The following is a 24,685-nucleotide window of genomic DNA, read 5'->3' on the forward strand; positions in this document are numbered from 1 at the left end:
TTGTTCCAGACTGCTGTCTAATAAGAAGTCCAGACATGTCACAAGAAGCATGATGCTTGTGGAAGTTGTGAAATATATTAAAGATGCACCTTATTGTTCAGTTCTATTATGCAGAGAAGGGTTGCAGAAAAGAGGAAGTATGTCTGGGGGCAACACTCAAAGGACTGGAGAATGACTGATAAGTGACGTTACACCAAAACTCCACCTGTTAATATCGGTTGTGTATATATGCTAGAGTCAGGGAAATGTATGTTAGTTGCAAACCTCTTAAATGTAATTCTTGTAATGCACTGGGGTAACAAAACCCAGAGCTCTGTCATCGAATTATTCATTTGTATCTAATAAATTACTAATATTTTTGGCATGGAAGAAAACCCTCTCCTGACCTTTTTTACTTAACAGACATGGAATTGGCTTGATATTCCAACAATGTTCTAGTGAAAAAGATTTTAACTTGCCCCATCATATTCAATTAGATATTTCTTAGCTACATGTTTTACATAATGTGTCAAACAAGTTAACAACCACAGTTGTATACACTGCCTTAAAAAAGTCTTGTCGCTTATTCAAGTTTTAGGAACAACAAGTAATAACTTGACCTCTAGTTGATTATTTAGCATCAGAAGAGGCTTATATGAAAGGCAAGGCCTCTAGATTGTGCTTATTTTACCAAAATAAAAGAAGATCTTGCCTAGATTTTTAATTATTTAATTAGGACACTAAGGTCTCACTTTATTTAGACTAAAGTCTTGTCACTTAACAGAAATAATATCCAGTATAGAATACAAAATCATGGTGCAGTGGAAAAATAATTAATATTGTGCATGACTCCCATGAGGGAGTCTTGAACAACTGCATCAATACAACGTTGCAATGACTTACTAATAAAGTCTAGTAATTAAGTCTTACTAATAATCTATAATGACTCCCAGAATCCATCATGATTCTTTGGATTCATCTTCAATGCCTACTCCATCTTACCCCAAACATGCTCAATATTGTTCAGCTGACTGGGCTGGCTAATCCTGAAGCACCTTGACCTTTTTTACTTTCAGGAACTTTGAAGTGGAGGCTGAAGTATGAGAAGGAGTGCTATCCTGCTAAAGAATTTGCCCTTTCCTGTGGTTTGTAATGTAATGGGCAGCACAAATGTCTTGATACCTCAGGCTGTTGATGTTGCCACCCACTCTGCAGATCTCTTGCATCCCCCATACTAAATGTAACCCCAAACCATGACTTTTCAATGAGAATCTTGAGTCCATGCAGGTTCCAACAGGATGCAGTTCAACAGATGATTCATCGGAAAAATATGCCTTTCTGCCACTTTTCCAAATGATCAACTAGAAGTCAAGTTATTATTTGTTGCTCTTACAACTGATATCCACGACAAGACCTTTGTCAGTTAGTGTACATACTCAGTGGTCTACACAAAGAACTTTCAAACTTACGTTATTGAAAGGATAATAATTAAACCACATTGCTTATAAAGCTATTAAATTAGCTACTATAATATCAGTTATAAATAGAGCTTTGATAAATCTTTTATTAAGATGTTTAAGATTGTCATTAAGATTGTTTGTGATTGGATGTTTTTTTTTTGCCTGATTGAGTACTTTTACATGAACATAGTAAAATAAAGACCAGTTTAAAAATGATTTAACCATCAAGAAAATAATTGAGTTCATTTCAGACTTTTAAAGACTTAAAATTTAAGACATTAAGACTTTTAAAGAGCCCGCAAACACCCTGGTTTTGCCAGCTGTGTTCACAGAACTTAAAATTTAAAAAAGTTAAGGGGCTTGTAAAAACATTTTTTATTTTTATTGCGCTCAAAAAGTCTCAAAACTATAGTAAAAAATAAAATAAAATCTTATGTGTTCATGTAAAATTACTGTTTTCTTTATCTCCAAAATGTAATTTATATTTTTGTTGCATATTTAAATTATTACATCAGTCAGGATTTCTGCAGGTTTCACGAAGTAAAATTTAAGTCTTTTTAAATCCTTTTAAGACCATTATGAATGATATTTTAGACTTATACAGCTCTACACGCTAAGGATTTGTTTTTCTAATGGTCCAGTTGGTCTAGAGGATATAAGCCTACACTGCTTATAAGCTTTTTAAAAACTATAGTAAACCAAATGTATGTACATCCAACAGTCTATCCAGGTCAGTGTTCTCCACCTTTATTGTAAGGAAGATAATCAAACCACATTGGTTGTAAAGCTATGAAATTAGCTATTATATTATTAGTCATGAATACATCTTTGTTAAATATTTTATTGAGATCGGTTGTTTGTGATTGGATTTTGGTCTGATTGAGTAGTTTTACATGGACATAGTAAAACCCTTAACAAACTCCATACAGACTCGTCCATACCCCTCATTGCACACCATCAATATGTAGAATGCACTGCACTTTAACCAATACATACTTGAAACAATACTGGCTACAACTATGTGGACACCTATTCACTGTACATATCGCTGTCAATTTTACATTGTTGTATTTGGACTCTGTATTTTGCACTGTCTGTATTTTGTACTGTCTGGTGCCAGCACCTAAGTTTTTTTTACTTATCATAGCACACATGCTGCTGATGATGTGACAAGTGATTTGATTTGATTTGAACCAAGACGGTTTAAAAATGATAAAAAAGCCAATACTTGCATTCAATTTAAGACTTTTAAAGGCCTAAATTTTAGTTATTAGTTAGTTAGTTAAATTTTAATTATTTTAAAATGTCAGACACTGGTTTTGCTGGTTGTTTTTCACAGAAATTAATATTATAAAAGTTCAGGAGCTTGTAAGGACTTTTTTTTATTATTATTTTGTATTATTTATTTATTATTAAGGCTGATTTTCTTTGACCAAAACTATAGTATAACTAAAAATCTGATTTATCTTTATGTAAGATTACTGGTATATTTGTGTTGTATATTTAAATTCAAGTCAGTTCGCTGTCTCAAGAATCTTTAGAAATCAGTTTAATATGTCGAATCGCTGACTTAAGGCTCATTTCAGATTTTTTTTAAATTATCAGCATTATAAAAAGGTACAAAAGCATGAACCTCACTTTTAACTGGGTGCTCAGCCAAAGAGTAAAAAAAGTGCAAAACAAATACTAAAAGACACCAAACATCAGAGCCCCAAAAATGTCAATTTATTAAATTAAAAAGGCTGATACAAGGCATGTATCTATGAGCAAACGGCTCTTCTTCAGATAGTTGCTTAATTTAATACATTGGTATTTTTGGAGCTTTGGTTTGGCCGCCTTTTTGAAAATATATGAATTACCAGGGTTAACACGTTTGTGGAAATGCTGATACTAAATTTAACAAAATTTCATGACTGATGATTCATTTAATTTCATGATTAGTTTCATTTCATGATAATTCAAAAAGGCAGTATTTGAAAGCAAAATCACTTGTGCCAACAATAAGTACAATTCTAGGCTTCATTGCTGAATAAAACTATTAATATCTTAACAACTCAAACCTTCACAATGTTGTGTACGTTTGCTCTAATACAGGGGTGTCAAACTCAATTCCTGGAGGGCCGAAGCCCTGCACAGTTTAGTTCCAACCCTGCTCCAACACACTTACCTGTAGGTTTCAAACAAGCCTGAAGGACTCAATTAGTTTGATCAGGTGTGTTTAATTAGGGTTGGAACTAAACGGTGCAGGGCTGCGCCCCTTTTGGAACTGACTTTGAAACCTGTGCTCTAATATAACAGCTCGCATAAGTGGTCAGATGACATACATTTTAATACAAAAATTCTGTTTAAACAACTGATCAGCTATAACAGACTATTTATTTGGCATCGGCAGTCAAAACCAAATCTACATCTTTGCTTGGAGGCAATCGATTCAGCCATTGTTTAGCATTGAATACAGTGGTCTCCCTTCCACAAAATAAACAACAACAGAGCAGCAGAATACATTATGACAGAGTGCAAAAACACAAGCTGGCAGGTGCCAACAGGAGCCGCTCTCACGCTTACAGGCGATTTAGTAACGTCACTCCTGAGGGAGCATTAATAAAGGAGCAAGCTCTGCGTAACTCTACCTCACACACACACACAGGCTGGGGGATCCCACACTGATCTGGCAAAGGCTCCTCCATTCACAATAAAGGCAGAACATAGACAGATGTCAAGCATGAATGCCTAATGAAGTGCTAGTGATTTTTTTCTCTTTTTTTCCATTTTATGTGGGAGGAGACAAAGGTTCAAGTTTAAACGTAGACTGTCAAATTCAATAACATTGGCACAGACTTTAAAACAAAACCAAACAACAACAAAATTTTGTGTAACAAACATCCAGTAGGTTCTAAAACTAGACTTTTTTTTTGAGGTAATCCCCAATGTTATTATTATTACTATTATTATTATTATTATTATTATTATTATTAGCATTATTATTATTAGCATTATAAAAATAATAATAATAATTATTATTATTACTGATACTATTATTATTATCATCATCATCATCATCATCATCATCATTATTATTATTACTATTATTATTACACATTCTTAAGATACACTCAAAAATAAGTGTACAAAATAAATTAATGTTAATAAATATATGGTACTATAACATAAACAATATAATATAAAAGGCGTTTATTTTTTTAAAGTAACTTCATACAAACTAGCAACATCCAAAGAACATTTACATTCCCCCAAAATGTTCTTTACAGCATATTTTTTAGATTCGTAAAAAATTAAATAAAAGAAAGAAAATAAACAAATAAAGAAAAATAAAGAATAATTTTTTAACCGTTGTGCACTGTTTAAACTTACTACCCTTTTGTTATGTTAGGGATGAAAATTGCATCAGATAAACTTTTATTTATTTTATTCTTACATAAATCTGTTTTTTCAATCTCAGTCCTGATCAAAAGTACAAAACTGTTTAAAAAGTTACCAGATTTGAACTCAAATTCACAAATGATGTCACTGATTTGGTGAAAAAAACCCACAAAAAGATATATTTTAAACATGAAAAGTTGTGGACTGAATTATTTGTCCTTTTATCTCAGTCTTGGATATGTGAATGATTAGTAACAACATTGGCTTTGAAGCATTGTTAGATTTTCATCTTTTCTCCCCAATTTACTATTGGTGGCTGTTTTTGCCCCACTCACTTCCATTAAAACCACATTTGATGGTGCATAAATGCACAGTCTTTGTTTTTGTTTACTCCATGTACTTCTAAGAGCTGAGATACATGTTTGGATTTTCTCAGACACAGAGGTGCTAAGTGCGCAAAGGTCACACTCACACACTTACTGACACATGCTCACACTTCAATTGGCTGTTATACTCCATATAAAATCCAAAAATTAAGCTTTTTTGCACAGGCCTATCTAAATGGTTAATGGGGCCAACTGATGATCAACAATAAAAAATAAAATTTTTTACCTCTACCAGCAACAATAAAAATTGCATGATTATTTTATGTCATGGTTTTGTAATAAAAAAAAAGGTTAAAATGGAAGTCAATGAGGCAAAAACAGCCACCAACAGTAAATTAGGGAGAAGAAATGAAAATCAAACAACAATCCATCAAAGGCAATGTTGTTTCACATGTCCAAGACTTTGATGATAGGTTAAAAAAAAAAAAAAATCCAGTACACAATTATTTTTTTATACTGAAAATACGTAATTTTGTGTTTTTTTTTCACCAAATCAGTAACATCATTAGTAATCTTGGCAATTAAAAAGTTAAAATTCTGTAATTTTCTAAGCAATTCAGTAGTTTTGGTCAGGACTGAGGTTGATTGATAGATTTATACAATCTATATATATTGATCTGATGCATTTTTATAGCAGTTTAATTCAGTGGATGATTCCATCATGAACACAACAAAAGGGATTTACAAAAGTAAATTTGCTCAGAGTTGTATTGTTGATTTTTATTTATTAATTTTTTAATTCAAAGCATTTTTTCAAAAATGTGTCAAAATAAGATGTCACCAAAAATCATTCTGCTAGGTAAAACACAGAAAAAGTTATGTCCACATCGAGATCTAAAATCACCCTAGGGTGGATGTAAACATCCCCAACAGTACATAAGGGTTAAATACTAGGGGAACATGTGCTTTTAAAATGAAGGATCTTTCATTAAGCAGTTTCTTAATAGACACATTTGGCTCTTAGAATGAAGAACATTTTAAACTTTATGTTCACCATAAATAATAAGATTGAGTGGATTTTGAAGGTTCTCTGTGGACCCATCAATGCTAATGGCAAAACTGTGAAAACTCTCTATTTAAAAAAAAAAAAAAAAAAAAAAAAAAAAAAAAAACTGGAACACCCTGGCAACCAAATTGCACCACTTAAGATTGTCTACAAAAATTGTAAGAACCTAAGATATGATTTCATCAAAGAATAAATTAATATTCTATGCAATGAAATTAGAAGTAGGCAAAACAAAACGAAAATATCGTCAAGTGCATATTTCATTTCATGTAAACAAAGTATGAAGAAGTTTGACCCGAAAGCATGCTGTACTCATATCGAATTAGACACGACTCGATGACCCGGGAGTCTTCCTGCACCCTGCGGAAATTTGATTAAAAAAGCTATTGAGGATTCCGAGCATGATGATGATGCGCAGAAAAGAAAAGCCAGCAGAGCCAGGGCTGGATAAACATGAAATACACGGAGGTCCACACCTACTACATCTGCCACCTGTTTTATTTTTGTATTTTTTGATTCTGTCAAACAGTTGTTTACTGACCTGTGTTTAAGTCCTGGGTTTACCATAAGAGAAAATCCCCCACGGACATGTGTGTGTGTGTGTGTGTGCCAGAATTCTTTGTTCCAGGCATCACGAGCAGCAGGAGGGGCAGAGAGAGCGAGAGAAGAGTAATGCTATGAGTCATTCAGTGTTAGAGAGAGTGGGTGGGTGGGAGAATACTTGAGTATTTCATATAAAGAGGCAGCAGAGAGACGCCATATGCCATATGGGCAAAACTGACTTTCCACTCATGGCTGGGTTTGACAGGACCCCCCCTCGATTGTGATTGTGTGTGTGTTAGCGAAGAGACGTATCTAAATAATATACTAATAGGGCTGTGCCATCAATTTAAATTCCATTTTGGTGTCCAACGATATAATGCTTATTGCGTCATGTCTAGGGATGGGTACTGAAACTCTGTAATTTATCGTTATCTGTGCTACATTATAAAAGACCGAAGCATCGATAAGCTCTGACGTTAACGGTTCTGCTATTGGTACTGGAGAATTATTGCTGAATAAACATTACTTACAGTTGCATAATTTAACTGACCAACCTTTTCTAATTTGCCATATTTAATATTCGTTCGCATAGTTGACAAGCTCACTTGAGAAATGCTTGTGTTTCCGGCAAGCGCTCAAGTATAAAAGCCATCCCAGTTCTCGGCTGTTCACGTGCGCTCAGTGGTGGCTCGCGCTAAAAGCACACACATAGCTCACAACACAGACTCGCGCACACACACACAGCTCGTAAGCTTGCAAAGTGGCGGAGAGAACCAAACGAGTTGTATTTCCCGAGTGGACAGCAACAATACCCAACAACAAACGCAACAAGTTTTTTCTTGCATAGGCGAAGTGAAAGTATCTTTCAAAAGTGCATTAACTGCAATGAAAAGTAATGAAAAGTTTTTGACTGCCTAGTTACTAACGGTCATGTTACATCAATCACATCGTTATGCCAGCAGTCAATCACCTAAATTAGTATAACATTAATATTTAAACACACAAATAACGGTTACAAGAAAAATGTATTTTACCATAGTATTTTTAATGTTTCAGCATTCGCCACCTGCTCCTGATGGAGCTTGCATTTAAACAGTTCTTCATCTCATTTTAAAATTGAACAACTAAGCGAATGCTTAAGTCTATTTCTTAAGTCGAAGTCTTTAACCTTTTATTTTTGTCCTTACTAGTCATTAAAATAATAATATTAATAATAATAATAATAAATGAATAAAATAAATTTCTTAAGTCTTCAATTTTCAAATGCCTTCACATAAAAAAGACACTAATTTTAGATATAGGTGGTACTGAGCATGTCCATCAGGGCTTATCTGTGGTTGATTATACTTTTAATAGTCATGGATATTATCTACCAGATGAAACAGAATGTGTTTTTAGATATGGCGTCTATGAATGTGTGAATAAAAAGAGAAGGAGAGAAAGTGATTGGCTTGCTGGCTGGGTGAGTGAGTTGGCATAACTGTGATCTGAACACACTGGACTTTGTGAAGACCCCGAGTAACAGCTGGCGAGTTGGGAGCCCCAGGAAGGCAGACCGGGGAGGGGAATAAACATGGGAGCGGAGAAAAGGAAAGAGAGAGGAAAATGGGATTAGAGATCCTAAACTGCTCTGCACTCAGACACTTTCACCAAGCTTCATCTGAAGCATCTTCTCCAATGTTGAATCCAAGAAACACACATTAAACAAGGTTGTAAGTTAAATAAATCAACACATATTAGGCCATCTTGTGTTGCTGTAGCGGCTAAATAAATGGGGCTTGAAATACTATAGTGTCTCCCGGCAGCAAAACTATGTTTTTTGGGGAATTCCGAGGAGTCCGGGTGCGGAGATTTGGTCACACTTTACTTTAAGATACATATCTTGCTATTAACAAACAATTAACTAAGACTTTCTGCTCTATAAACAACTATTTTACTGCTTGTTAATAGTACATAGGGCAGTAGTTGGGTTTATGTATTGGGTAGGATTAGGGATGTAGAATAGGATTCTACTTTAGAAGTACTAATAAACAGAAAATACCTAAAAAATATGCAGGCAATGAGCCAGTAGTTAACAGTGGGAATTTGTAGTGAAACTTAAGTGCTACCACACTTTTTTAATGTTCTGTCAGTGAACAAAATAATCTTCGTAAAAGTATAAGGATGACACAACTGCCATCCAAGAAATTTACAAAACAAAAACAAATTAATACAACTTGATCTAGATTTAAAGTAGAATGAATTTGAAAGAATGTGGTAAAATGAGGTGAACAGGATGGCCTTTGCCAGTTTAACAAAGTGGTTCCTGGCATTGAAAGTCCGTGCAAGGAAGAGAGAGGGAGTGGGTTATTTCTTCCCATTTGACTCAACCTTGACAATAATGTAATGTAATGCATAGATCTTGTGGTTTAATAATGAACTCATTTGAAGAGCAAGGTCTGTGTGATATGGTCAACATCACATTCATGATCATCCTCCTAAATTGCTGGAACTTGTTTTATGGTTTGTATGAGACCACATCCCCAACTAACCCTCAAATATCCTCCACCCATCACAGGAGCTAAAAGCTGAAACTCGCATGACTGACGGTGGGCAGGAACAGATTATGGCTATTGATTGGTGCCTAGAGATGGATCTGAGCCAGGAGGAGAGAGAGAGCAAGCAGCAACTCCATCGATTCTTCTTCAGCAGGGGAGGCAGCGAAGAGACTGAAGGTCAGCGAATCGCTGCCTCACCTCTAAAAGGCCACTGGCCTGCGGATGCAAGCCCCGCATGCTCCATGCAGAGGCGCACAGACGAGAATGACACGCTGACCTTATGGTCAATGAAGGGCTCAGTGGTGCAAGAGTTAAACCAGCTGTCCACTTTCCAATTCGAAATAACTAAGTAATGACAAATGACGTCATGTCCATGGACATTCGATTGAATAGAAAATCAAGCAGAGAGTGGTGAGTTTAAAGAAGTCTATGTTGGCTGTATTGCAAAAAGGACATTTTGGCTGCACGTCAACAGGACCACTGCAAAAACCATCAGAGTAATATCTGAATGCCATTACTGCTTAAAAATTAGTGGTTCTAACCATCACAATGCAAAGAAATCTGGCCAACTAATGTGAATTTGGTCAAATAATTGAAGTCAGTAATTTCTAAAATGCAAAATTAAAAGATTTGGATAAGCTTTCAAAGAGCACTGTACGTGTGTAGCCACTTGTAAAAGCCTGTTCGTATCATGTTGTGTTCACCCCAGACGCGGAACGCGCGGATAAATTGCACTATTCGCGCGTAAATTGCTGGGTGAACATTTGAGTTTACTCGCTTCATTCGCGCATCAAATCCGCTTGTGTCGTGTGTCAAATTCACTTCAAAACAAACGTGGATTCGCGTGATGGGCAGGGCTTCTGTCTGCCTGGTGACTCTAGCTTCATAGCTAAATGGCTAACATGGATTTTATTAAGAAAATAACAGTGTTAATGTGCTTTATTAAGACTAAAAAACAGTCTCGATATGTTTAGGACCGTTTCTGAGTCCACTACATGCTTTCAGAGGTGCATCCAGCTCTGTGAGCTTATAAACTCCGCCAGAAACTGAACCTGGATGATGGAGGCTTTCAGCGGTGCTTCTGACTGAGCCAAGCCCAGTTTAATGACTTGTTGTCGGTGTCGCCTGGAGAATTTTCCCCCGGGACGCCATCAACAGGTTCTACATCACAATCATGCCCCCACAAGAGCAAGCTTCTGATTGGTTAACGCGGCATGAATGTCCGCTGAAGTTCAGATTTTCGAATTCGAAAGATTCACGCGAAACGTGCAAAACGCTCAATTCACACCACGCCATTTGCGCATATTGCGCCATTCGATTCGCGCAATTCACGTCATTTGCGCTGCGCCATTCGCGCCGCAGGATGTCAATTCGTGCGTTTACATTGACTTAACATGTAAATCACTCGCTTGACGCAGGTTCCGCATCTGGTGTGAACGCAGCATCACAGTGACTATTTAGTGGATAAATATTTCAATCCAAATTAACAAATGTTAACACATTTGTTCCGACAGACACAAGCTTTGACATATCATCAATGTGAAAGTATCCATTTTTACTAAACAAAGTCGTTCTAATTACTTTTTCATTGGATTCCGAAACGTTCTGCCACTCACTGCTTACAACAACAACATTCTTTAATGTTTGCTTCTTACAAAAGCAAAAAAAAACTTTACAATAGGGGTGAATTTACAGCAGTTAACATGGCCATAAGCTTATAATGCACAAAAGTGAAATCATACCACTTTGCTTCTGCCTGAAAAGGCTAGTACATATGTTCTTAAGCTCTGTGAAAGGAAAAAAAAAACTCTTCTCAAAAACAGGTGGCAGTAGACTATCTTTGGTATTCAAAAAGGAAAACACCAGGATTGCACATATACAGTGCAATCCAAATGGGAAATATATTGCACTCCGAAGGGTGTGATCGAAAACAATCATGACTGCCATATTGAAATACTGTTTCAATCTAAAGTGGCCATGTCAAAGGGCCCTTTGGAATGAAGGAATTCGAAGGGTATAACTGATGGATCAGGTATCCATAATCCTCTGCGAAGGAAAGTCGTCTGGTTTCACACAGAGTTTCCATTCAGAAGGGCTCTAATGACTTTAAAGCTGTCACAAAGAAGGGAAACTGTTCCATTCAGAAGGCCAAACAGACATGTAATGGGTAAACTGTAAACAAAGCCGCGTCTGATGACCACTTTTAATACAAATTTTGTGGCCTACTTTATTACAGGTGATATTTGTGCATTGGAATGCTTAAATAAGACGAACAAGCTAAAGTAAATGAGCTTTTTTGTAAACATTCTCATGTTCTGATTTGATAAGCTCAATTTAAGGAATAGTCTAACAAACTGCCCAAGACCATTTTCAACATCAATGAAAGCCAATTAGTGTCAACGGTGTGAAACCGTAAACACTGAGACAGATAAAATTGAATTACAGTGGTCCCTTGTCATTCGCGAAAGTTACGTTTTAAAAGTAACCTGCAATAGGCAAAATGAGCCAAGTAGTCAGCTTTAATTTTTACAAATATTATAGATGTTTTAAGGCTGTAAACCCCTCATTACACACTTCATACACTTTTCTCAGACAGGCTTTAACATTTTCACACTTTTCTCTCGTATAAACAATCTCAAAGTTGAAATTTTCTTAGAAAAATGAGTCCAGTATTATAGAATGAAATCAAAGATTAAATCCTGTTGTCAGGCGCAAACATTCATCGCTGTCAGCAAAAGATTCATAAAGATTTTTAGCTTTTGTGCGAATAATGTTGACATCCTGCGTGATGTTCTTTTTCCTGCAGTCCCTGATCCACAAAACTAAAGCAAACTCCATCCTTAAGAAAGTCGCACACCGGATGTGCTGCACACATGACTGCTGGAAGTAACACACAACGGTAGTGCACATTCGTATGTTATTTAAAGGGCACCTATGGTGAAAAATCTACTTTTCAAGCTGTTTGGACTGACATATATGTTGGTAGAGTGTATAGACCATCATATTGGGGTGATATAAACACTCCCAGTCCTTTTTTTTTCAATTTAACAATATAAAAATGGTGGACAAATTGGTTTTCAGACAGAATGCAACTTGACGTAGGAGTGCAGTCCCTCCGCCCACCGAATTGATTGACAGCTTCGCGTAGCATGTTCTGTTAGTCACGTGTATAATCATGTCAACAAGACCAGATGTGCGCAAAGCAACCAGGAATAAAAGGTCTGTTCAGTTCGCTAGAATCATCAATCATCATCAAATGTGATTAAGAGTGAGTTTCACATGTTTAAAATGTTTTAAAACACGTGTGCACGTGTGTAATGAAAAAACGAGTAAGATAAACTTTATATTCGATATGAAAAGATGTGCATAAACTACGATGGAAACACTTTTACCAAACAAATTCCTCCAGTATTCACATTAAAAAGGTCATGTGATTTTGTTATAAGAGATCATTTGATGATAACGTGTGTAAATGGACAAATCAGCAAGCTGACTGCAATAAAAAAAAAAATCTGAAATGTTGTTTTGGTCATTCTAAAATGCCTAACCATTTCAGTTTTAGTGTTATTATATTATTAAATGACCTCTAGAATTATCCAGAGTGTCTGTGCTCCGCGTCTCACACCTTCAAACGCCAGCACGCTTTCACTGCATGTTGCCATAGGTCTTCAGAGGCGCAGGTCATTTATTCAATTAAGAAAAGATTCATACAGCTTCCCCTGCAACAGCATATTCCATTTTTACGGTTGATATTTGTCGTCAGTAAATCAGGAAGCGACGATTTTGTTCTCTTTGACTAGTTGGATGAAAATGTTGCTTTATTCAAAAGTTTTTTATGTGATATTCTTGTTTTGTGCGTAAATTTAATTTGCATCTTTAGAGAAAAACATAGTTAATGACTTAATTTTCACAGTCTATTCTGTCGGCCTGCAAACAAAGAGACGTACAAAGAATGCCACCAAGTATGAGAAAATGAAGGAACAAAGAGGCCTTGAATTTCCTTCATTTATTGATCCAGTAACATATCCTAAGTTTCCCTGCTCAGGGCTTCAGAGTGGCCCTCTTCAAACACGCAGCAGCTGATGAATCAATAATCGCGACGCATTATGTGCAACGTGAAAGGTGTCAGCAGGAGAGGGGTCTCTCCATTCAAGCTAAGCCCTTTGGAAAAGCATAATCCCAGACTCGGGCGGGACGGAGATCCATAGATTAGCTGCAAACACTCACCTGCATCCATGCACAATAGAGCGCAGGGATGTGGGACAGCACAGGGCACGGGGGTGGATTGCAGTGCCCCATGCCAAGCGCTGGTGGTCATTTCACCAAAACCCATCTAATTAGAGCTGAGTGATGGTGTAGCCCGCTGGAGGCCCCTCCATCTCTGCGGCAGGGGCCAGCGAGAGACACCTGCTTTTATCAGCCTGCGCAGGAAGCACAAGGACTCTCTTTGAAGAAATATTCAGCTAATTACGCTGGAGCACCAAACACAACAAGCAGGAAGATTGCAAGGACCCGACCCATTGTGAAGCAGAAAACTCTGGAGAGGTTTCATCTCTGCGCAAAAACCAGACATCTTTCAGACCGAAAAGCATGGTCATTGTTCTGACTGCGAGTGACAGAGTGGGCAAAGACTGAAAACACACTGGAGCTTAAGATGGACGCGTATTCGCTAATGTGGTGTAAGCTTCGGGACGGTCAATCTGCATTTAGATTCCTTATACGAATCGTAAGCAAGTGTGGATTTGCTAGGCTACGCTCACTGGGCAGACGTGTCTTAGCTGATATTTCTGTGAAAATACGTTGCTCCAGATACATTTGTTGCACGCTTCAGATGACAAATCCATTAGAGAGCTCTGTGTACATTTTAGTGAACATGACATGCATTACTTAACATTTTTTAAGGGGTTTTTGCCTTTAAATGGGATATGATAGTGGAAGACAGACAGGAAAGCATTGGGAGCAGAGAGAGGGGAAGGAGTGGCATTGGACTGAGGGGAGAGTCGAACTCAGGTTATAGTGAGCACCTTCATGCTATTTGTTGACGCATTTAACCGCTAGGCTATTGGCACCGACTGAAATGTATTACTTATGGTACATTTCATTGTATGTTTTACGTCCTTCTTGTATACTTGCAAGAGAAGATAAGGCTTTGCCGTACAGATCACCTAGACATGTGAACCACCGACAAAAACCCTTCCCTAAACCTGACAAATAGTGTTTTCAAAAGAAAACATAAGAGATCACATAGTTTTTACCTTGATTTAACATTGGTTTAAGTTCTTTGGTGTCTCTTTAATCTCCTTGGTGGAACCATGCTTCATTGAACTCAACTGCTCACAAGTAGTACACTGTAAAAGTGAACTACCAAGCAAAGAGTCTATGCCTGAAAAGTTGTCCATAGCTGACTAAATTTAGGAAATTGTACTCAAATATAAGTTGCCAATTGCAAAATATGAGTGGTTTTTGGGAAAGTAAAGGATTTGAGTAATTCAAACTAGAACTATTGCAAAAAAAAAAAAAAAACATATTACATAAAAAACACATTTGCAGGTAACTACAATACAACCTTAAGTAATAATATTAAGAACAACTAAGAAAAAAAAGACAAGAATTCTGTGCATGCCATTTTACAAATGTTAACAAAAATCTAAAAACTAAAGCAAATCAAACAATAATAATAATAATTATAAAAAATAATAAAATAATAATAATAATATTAATAATAATAATAATAATAATTATTATTATTATTAGTGGTAGTGTTAGTATTGTTAATAACAGCAAAAAATACACTGATTGGGTGTTTCAACGAAAGGAAAAAAAGGACAAATCATAGTTTATTTATAATATTACCAATATAAACAACACTAACATAGAAAATCAATTAATATAATAGATTTTTAATTAATTATAATTTAATGTTGACTTCGCCCCTGCACCCTTTTCCTTATAATTAATCACTTTTCATGCAACATAACTTGATTTGATCAGAAACTGACTTGTGTTGTGAACTTGGACAAACAGATAGGCAACGGAAAGACAAACAGAGAACAAGTGAGCGGGAGAAACACACAAAGAATGCACTTTTGTGTAAACGTAAGAGGTGACTGTCGAGCAGATGTTCTTGTGATGGACAGTGGAAGCAGCACCCAAAAGCTGATCAATTATTCATAGAGACAGATCAAGTCATTGCAGGAAGCTGTGAAAGCAGAATATCCTTAATGGCCTTTCACACCCTATTCACCAGAGACAATTAAGAGTCACACACACACACACACACACACACATACACACACACACACACACACACTCACACTCACAAAAATGATCACACTGATGTAATATGATTCAGGCAAGAATAGAGGGGGATTAAAATCAGGCATGATAAAGCAATATCTACTAATGATTGCTACCTACTGTAAAAAAAAAAAAAAAAGTGAGTAAATCTGTTGCTTTTTAAGCGATAAGTTAACTTCACTTAAAAATTTGATAGATTGCCTTAAAATTAAGCAAATTAACTATTTGCATTTTTATATAAAATTTTTATATAAAAAACACACAAAGCTTTTGGAATAGCTTATATCTCCATATAGGTAATTACATTGGTTTTTCCAGACCATTCAACTACAAGATATTATTTGTTACTATAAAGGTAAAACTGATATGTCAGAGAACTACATTGTTGACTTTTTTATTTTGTATGCGAAATACTTTATTCACAAACAAAATTTCTCCAATTTGCAGCCTTCTTTTTCCCATTTTTTATTGAAATTGATGTTTTTAATAAATCATTAATAAATAAAAAAGTGATAGATTCTTAAATTATTATGATAATTATTTTGGAAATATCACAGATACTATCACAGATAAGTCCTTCTCTTTCCTCTTGTTATATATGTATATATAGGCCTCTTGGATTTTATCCAAAATAATGTAATTTGTGTACCAAAAATTAATGAAGGTCTCAGGGGATTTGAACTACTGACAGTGTGTAGTGGAAGTGGTGTTGACATTACAATGCTTTGACCTACAAGCATTAGTAGTGTGCAGTAGTGCGTTAGCCAGCTCACCGCTCAGCATCCGTAAAGGTGAAAGGATACAAACTCTGGTAGAGTGGCAGACGAGACTTCACGGCCCTGCTGGCATTGATGCACGTGGCTCGCACCAAACTCGGCAACAACTCTCCAGTCACTATCGCCCCATCAAACAGAGGCCCAAAAAAAGGAACCTGGTTGACAGAGAGAGAGCAAACAACGAAGACACACTGTTATTTTTGTACTAAACCTTAAATCAATTTACATGAAGATGCCGCATGTGATGCGTGTGCCACAAACAGACCGGAAAAAATAATAATAAAAAAATCGATGCGCAGGACAGCACACGGATAATGCAGCACTTCCATTTGCCAAGCCTTGCGTTTATCGAGTGGATGAAATGAGAGTTATTTGAGTGGAACGGAAGATAACAGCGACACAGCTGAGGGAATCTCGCTAATTGCTGCCGGTGACATGTTGCAGAAGCCATACATCTAACAGCATCCAGGCCACTCGGCGCACACACACGGCAGTCAAGTCTCGCAGAGGTGGCGTGTTTACCAGAAATTACAAATGATGCGCGCTCTGATTCTCTGGGGATCTAGTGGCAGACGCAGGAGGAGGAAGATGAAAGGCAGCTTGACCGCGATGAGAGTGGCGTGCCGACAGTGCAGTAATGGACTCTGAGCATTAGTGCTTTCAGAGAACAGACAGGAAGAGATGCCATCCTGCCACAGTCCACATCAGCCAAACAGGGCACATCCTGATGAACATCTCTACATGCCTCCAGAGAGGCGTTTCACGTAACACACAAAAAGTTACGATGATTGTTGTGGTTCTTAATGTAATGTAATGCCATTATCCTCATGACCTACCTGGGGTTTTTTCATGATCTGAACAAAGAACATGTGGTTTTTCATGGGGTAGATGATGACGAGGACATCTCCAAAGTCGGTGGGGATGATTCCTCGCCTGTAATCCCGCGTGTGCTCCGACCACACGATGTGCACTTCGTCGTTTCCCAAGTGACGAAGCTGCAAGCAAGCAGAGGCAAAATGCATCAATAAATCTGACAGGCAATAAAATGCGATCAGCATTAGTCATGTACCTCTCACAAGGGCTTCAGTGTGGAGAAAAAACAAGCACAGATTGAATAAACAGACAAACAAATTCTTAGAAAGACATAAAAGGATTTCAGGCATCGGTAAAAGTCGACCTCAAGCTTTCAAAATGTGATCAACAACAATTCCAGAGACAACGAGAAAGACTGTACATTTATTTTAGTACATAACGACTGCAATTATTTTAGGGATTTTCAATCCCAAGTCAAATGAGCAGGAGAAATTGGGTTCATTATGTTTCAATCATTTAAGCAAATTGACTTTAGCCTGAAAATTGGAGTTGTTTTTTCATTTTACATAAAAATATACATACATTTGAAGGAAATGCGGGTTTTATTTTTAGGAACATCAAATACAGGGATGCTGAGATTCTGATTAATGCGGAGCTCCAATGTTGAAGCTCCAGTAATCTACTGCGATAATTTGACTAATATGAGGAAATCTGTGTATCAGAAAACTGGGTTCAGAGATGTTGCAGCTGTCAAACCTTATGGCAGGAAATATTGAAACAGTAACCGGTAGAAATTATTCCCATTGCTTGATTGAATTATTGTGGATGCAGATGTCTATAGAGCTACAGATGACGCATATATGATGTAGTTTAATAAACATATGCGATGGATTGTCATGATATAAATATTCATAATATTTAGGGATATCCCAATCAGGTTTTTTTTGCCTTCAAGTCCGACTCATTTGATGCTGAGTATCTACCGATACCGAATCCCGATCTAATACTTCTATAATACATACAAAAAGAATAAAGAGCGAGGAAACAGATCCAGGATGTTCCTTATTTTTTTATTTAATTCACTATATTTTACAGTTCAACAACTCAGTTAACAAACAGAGCACTTCTGTGAGGTAGCTGAAACAATCAAGTAATAAATCATTTAAATTCTTCATATTTGGACTTTAATGCAACAGTAAATATATAAAAAAATCTAATATAAAAATAAATAGCACCTCAACTTAAAACACCCGGCAGGCAATTCCAAGTTTAAATATCTCACAGTTTGCTATGGTAATGTTATCTTCATCAACTTTATAATACCTACAGACTGTAGACATACTCATGCTTTCTACTTCAAGCAGCTTCCGTGTTCTACTTTTCCGGCATTTAACCAATAGAGTCTCTGCAACAAAGTGATGCCATGGCGCACGCCTTGCTTTTTCTGTGTGTCAGTCAAGAAAGAGGTCTGATCCTGCGCTAACGCAAAACTGTAGATGTGTCAAAAAATATGACACGCAAACATACATAAACACACACGCGCACACACACGCGCACACACACACACACACACACACACACACACACACACACACACACACACACACACACACACACACACACACACACACACACACACACACACACACACACACACACACACACAGACAGACACAGACACAGACACACAGACACACACACACACACACACACACAACCTGATCGGGAAGCTAACGTCCGATTCCGATAGAGTCTGAAACTGCAACTGATTTCCAATCACGTGATCAGATCTGGACATCCCTAATAATATATATGTATCGGGTTCTCACTGACACAGTTTTTTTGTAGATTCTTTAACGGATTGAGACATGCTGATACTTTTAAAACAATATTTCAAAGAATCGATGGCAGTAATGTTGTTTGAATTGTGCTAAATGGTTTAACAAATGGTCATAAACAGCCACCGAATCTGTAAAATAACAATTTAAAAAATAAGAATTGGCAAAAGGTTTTATAAAATGATAGATATAAAATGTTGGACAGTTTTTGAACTTAAAAATAACATAAAAATGTAGAACTACACGAAAAAAGAAAATGTATAAATAACATGAAATGAATTTATTTATGGATAAACTGAACTTAAACTCTGAAAACTAAACTGACAGGTTTAATTTACTAGAACTTCCATGTTAAGCTGCTTTGACACAATCTACATTGTAAAAGCACTATAGAAATAAAGATGAATTTAATTTTACTTATTTTTTTCAATTATACTGCACAATATATTGATTATAAATGTGAGTATAAAGCTGTAAGTACTGATCAAACTATCAAATTTCTCATGATATCATCCAATACACACTTAGTAATGCAAAATGCAAAACTAATTTTGTTTTATAGAATGCACTAGTGTTTTTAAGCATCGTTCACTGCCGCCAGCTTTTGCTGCCACTATACAAAACCGAAACAGCACAGACAGACCATAAAGACTTCATTCCAAATAATTTACAACAATTAAGTAGGCTATTACCAAAACGGCGAGAAATCAAAGTGACCTGCATAACCAAAAAAAGAGAAGTCTTGGAAGCATTTTGCTGCAACGGTGAGGCCTTAAGCGAGCTCCTCTCAATGGGTCGTTAAACATCTGCCGATGCACCCATGCCTAATGAGCCATTACCAAAACATGTCCTCTTCACCAAAAATGCAATTACCACATTTCCCCATAAGCCCTTAATTATACTAATGGGCTAAAATTAAACAAATCCACAACAAGCTGATTGGGTCGGCACATACCGATCCATTTGGAGAGTCAGCAGAAGAATTGGCGGCATGCAAACAGGTTGGGCGGAGAGAGGAAATACATGACGCATTGTACACGTTCACCAGATGCCATTCTCAATGAAAGGGAGCAGATGTTAAAGACCGCAAACTTCTAAGAAACCTGCGCTTTACAAAAGGCTAAAGTAGAGCGCCTGTGAAGCTGTTGTGGCTGGTTGCTAGGGCACTACTAAGATGCTCTATGCGGTTACTAGGGTATTTTGAGTGCTTGGTGGTTTCTTACCCCCATTAGCCAACGGAGATCACCATTAAGATTGTTTTGATATGCTGGTCCCTATAGCATACATCATTCTACCAATGAAAGGCTTTTTTTTTTGCTCAAATAAAAATTTGAGTCATGAATTGTCACTTTTTTAATGTAGGTTATTTGCAGGGGTTGTGAAATAAAACTGAATGTTCGAAAAATGGAGGTAGATATGATATATTGCAATAATACACTACCTGACAATAGTCTTGTCACCTATTCAAGTTTTAGGAACAACAAATAATAATTTGACTTCTAGTTGATCATTTGGTATCAGAAGTGGCTTATATAAAAGACAAAGGCCTCTATATTATGCTTATTCTACCAAAATAAAGTATGATCATGCCTTGATTTTAATTTTTTTAATTAGGACAGTAAAGTCTGACTTTGCTTAGACAAAAGTCTTGCCAATATAAAGTCATGGTGCAGTGGAAAAAGAATTAATATTGTGTATGTCTCCCATGATCTTGGAGGACTGCATCCATTCATCTCTGCAATGACTCAAACATCTTATTAATAAACTCATCTGGAATGGCAAAGAAATCGTTCTTGCAGGACTCCTTTCTTTGAATTCATCTTCAATGCCTCCATCTTCTTCTTACCCCAGACATGCTCAATAATGTTCATATCTGGTGACTGGGCTGGCCAATCCTGACGCACCTTGACGTTTTTTGCTTTTGGGAACTTTAATGTGGAAGCTAAAGTATAAGGAGCGCTAATATGCTGAAGGATTTGCCCTCTCCTGTAGTTTGTAATGCAATGGGCAGCACAAATGTCTTGATATCTCAGGCTGTAGATGTTGCCATTTACTATGCATATATCCCACAAGCCCCCAGACTGAATGTAACCCTTATCCATGATTTTTCCTTTACTATTCTTGACTGATTTCTGTGAGAATCTTAGCTCCATACGGGTTCCAATAGGTCTTCTGCAGTTTTTGTGATGATTAGGATGCAGTTCAATGATTCATCAAAAAAAAAAAAAAAAAAAAATCTACCCTTTGCCACTTTTCAAAATTATCAACTAGAAGTCAAGTTATTATTTGTTGCTTTTACAACTGGGATTGTCTGCAAGACTTTTGCCAGGTAGTGTACACAACATAGTAAAAAGCAAATCCATAAACATTGTCATAATTCATCAGGAGATTATAAGTAATCACTAGCCATAAATGTGAAACAGTGAGCCTACGCAATGGGTTTTTACAAAATTTGGAATGAACACAGTCCACCCAAAAATAAAAATAAAAACTTCTCACCATTTACTCTCACTCAAGTAAATTCTTTTTTTTTTCCTGGTGAACACGAAGGAAGATTTTGTTGTAAACCAGCAGCCATTAACATCCATATTAGGAACCAAAAATACTATAGTAGTTAGGGCTGCTGGTTTCCAACCTTCTTCAACATATCTTCTCTTGTGTTTAAGAGAAGAAAGAAACTCATGTAGAGAAGAAAAAACATAATGACAATTTTCTGTTTTGGGTAAACTATAAATTTAATTGTTGTCTTACCTATTAAAAGTTTAACAAATTGCAATTCCCATGTTTAGTCCCTAAATGTAAGGCAATACAATTGGCAATAATGTTTTACTAGAAATAATATGTCACCTATGATGCGAATCAATTTGTGTAAGCTGTTTGGACAGAACTTTTTGTTGGTATAGTGTGTCCATAGTCATATTGGAGTGATCAAAACACAAAAAGCCTATTTTTTTTATTTCCAGATGTTAAAATAGGATCCAAATCCCTCCCATTTTGTATAACGACATTGTGTGTGGCTCATCATTGTAGAAGGGCTTGAATTAACTCCACAACACATATATCATTAAACAGTTGGGAAAGTTCTTACTTTAGTAAGGGAGATCTGCTTTGTTCTTGTCTGTCACTGTGCTGCTCTGATACGCACGTGGAAGTGGTGGGCGTGGACAACCAGATAATTTGCATTAAAGGCACTTCCAAATCTGGCTCAAATCAGGCTTAAAATCCTGTAGTGTGAACTAGGCTTTAGTTGCTAATTTGTATAAATTCGTATACGAGTTCAGTCATACAAACATGTCAGATGTTTAAAAGGAGGTGTGGCACCAAACCCCACCCCTAAACCAAGTCGTCACTGGGGGATGAGCAAATCATACAAAACTAGGCTAGTTTGTGGTGCGCCTCGCCTTGACTGCGATGTAAACGAGAGCAGACGGCTGCAGTAAGAGGAGGGCTCAAAAATTACATCAGAAGTCAGACACTTCCCGAATCTCGCTGTTTTGCTGCCTGGAAATGTCACCAGATCGCATTGGAATTTTTTTTATTAAGGATGAATGACCTCATAAAAAAATACTATAGCGATTTATATATATTATATATTATTTATATATATTTATACTAAATATTATAGTGTTTTCAGAATTGGGTTATGTTTATAGTTGCTGTGATACCAGAGCAACTATAGAATTTAAATTGTAGTATTTTTAATGTGGGAGTGGATACATTTGAAATATCACTGTTTTTCCAAATGATGGTCACAATCACAGAAGATGAACAGCTAATTACTTAAAAGGGTGTATTTAAAATAAAAATATTTATATTCAACAGAGGTAAATGTTAAAAGAATGACAAAATAAACAGCTTATACAACAAGAAATGTTTCAAGAAATCTAATTGGCTACATTATAAATTAAAAAGCTATAGCAAGATGCTTTTGAGTGCTGACAAATGTTTGTTTGACATGAAGGAATTCTTCAGGGGTTCATTATATTGACATGCTTATTAGGTCTATGTGTGTGTGTGTTTTGTTTACTTCACTTCTTTCACTTCTCATACGAAACCGGCATAATGACAAAGCAGTTGGATTACCTTTGTATGTATGTATGCATATTTGTGTGTTTTTGACTTTTATAGAATAACGTTGCATAAAAGTTACAATACACAAATCACACAAACATACAACAAAGTGAAAATGACAACAAACAGGACTAAGAGAGAAATGAAATATAGCACATGCACATCCTAATAACTTATTATTAGTAACATTTAGTTACACTAGATAGGTCACGTTGTGTTTTTACAAAGATGTGTTGTTTTTGTTTACGTGTAAATCTAAATAAATACATTTTATTTAATTATCAACGAAAATACAAAAACGATATTTAACAAAGCCAGGTATAAATCTTAGTAAAAACAAGATAGAGAATAAGGTTTAATTTGTGAGTGCAGTCTTTGGAGAGCAACTGCTGCCGACTGCTCAATCTGAGGTACCCGCCTCGCTGTTGCCAGAGTTTTTTGGCGCACTTCAGCAGGACATCAGAGCGAAGCGAACACAACTCGGACATATTTCTAACCGGCATGCCTCTTGCGGTGAATGATTCTGCGCAGATTTTGGCCTTCTCAAACAAGCCTATTGTCTAAATGAGATTGCATAAATTCATACGAATTAGCTAGTAAATCAAAAAGTTATGGATTGCTGTGAGAAAGCGTTGAATAATCGGATTTAATCCTTAATATAAAAATAAAAAAAATCACATTTTACAGTGTACATGGAGATTGTAAAAGCACTCAACAGTGCAAACGATGCACAGAAGCGTAAATGCTGCCTTATAAAGAAGCAGTGTCCCTCCCTCAGCAACAAAAGACTGTGTGTGTGTGTGTGTGTGTGTGTGTGTCTGGATGACCGGCTGCCTCCTGACACCATGGCCTCGCATGGCAACACCCTCCCAGTAACTGCATTACTAGCCCAGCCAGCTGCTCTGCCCCCCAGCACTCAATTGGATTGAGGAATTCTTCTGTTTTCGCTTGCCTCAACCCCTCCTTTCTCTCACTATACCTCTGAAAGTTGCATTTGCAAATTAGAGGAGTTACTTCCTGTCTGTCTGTGGCTGATAAAAACAGGCCTTTCACCCTCCCCACACGTTCCGCCCAACAGTCGCAATTACCAGGCCCGATGGCCAAAATGAACGGAGCGTGGCTCGCGGCACACGCACTCCCTCCCTTCTACGAGCAGAGGAAGCAGACTGTGGCTGAGACGGGCTAATATGAGCTCTGACAGCAAGAGGCTTCAGCGTCCGGGAGCCTGATGAATTTTGCTCTCCGCAGGCCTGCACATGATCGGATTGAGCGCTCAAACTTAACATGGCTCCCACCGGCTCATTTTGCCAGCGTTAACCTGCTAACGCATGTCGATCGCCGCCCCGCCAGCATGGGCGGAATTCGATAGCAGGGCCCTGCTGGTATCCGGCAGGCCTTTGGCCCTTGCGGCGTGAGTTAATGTGCTGATCGGGGCCCCGGTCACAGCGCACACAGGAGTCCAGAGGCTGAGAGCTGTTTCTAAAGCTGCAGATGCTCGGCTCTCTCGCTGCTGGAACGCTCTCACAGCGCACAGCGGTCTGACAGAGGTGAACAATCAGCAGCACAGGCCAAAAGTCACGCTCTACACGTGTGTCACT

At 37.1% G+C, this 24,685-nt stretch overlaps 1 protein-coding gene across 17 annotated transcripts in view; it reads right to left on the reverse strand.

Annotated features, from left to right (window-relative positions):
- ralgapa2 (Ral GTPase activating protein catalytic subunit alpha 2) overlaps positions 1–24,685 on the reverse strand; it is a 324,396-nt gene that overhangs the window by 65,738 nt on the left and 233,973 nt on the right. For all 17 annotated transcript variants that reach the window (XM_087290968.1, XM_087290960.1, XM_087290970.1 and 14 more), the window contains 2 exons: positions 17,202–17,360; positions 16,393–16,520 (listed from right to left, as the gene is read on the reverse strand). In XM_087290968.1, coding sequence (XP_087147094.1) covers positions 16,393–16,520; positions 17,202–17,360 — 287 coding nt within the window. The remainder of the gene's footprint in view (positions 1–16,392; positions 16,521–17,201; positions 17,361–24,685) is intronic.

This window comes from Danio rerio, chromosome 17, assembly GCF_052040795.2.
Source record: "Danio rerio strain M-AB ecotype USA chromosome 17, GRCz13ab, whole genome shotgun sequence".
Taxonomy (NCBI): Eukaryota; Metazoa; Chordata; class Actinopteri; order Cypriniformes; family Danionidae; genus Danio; species Danio rerio.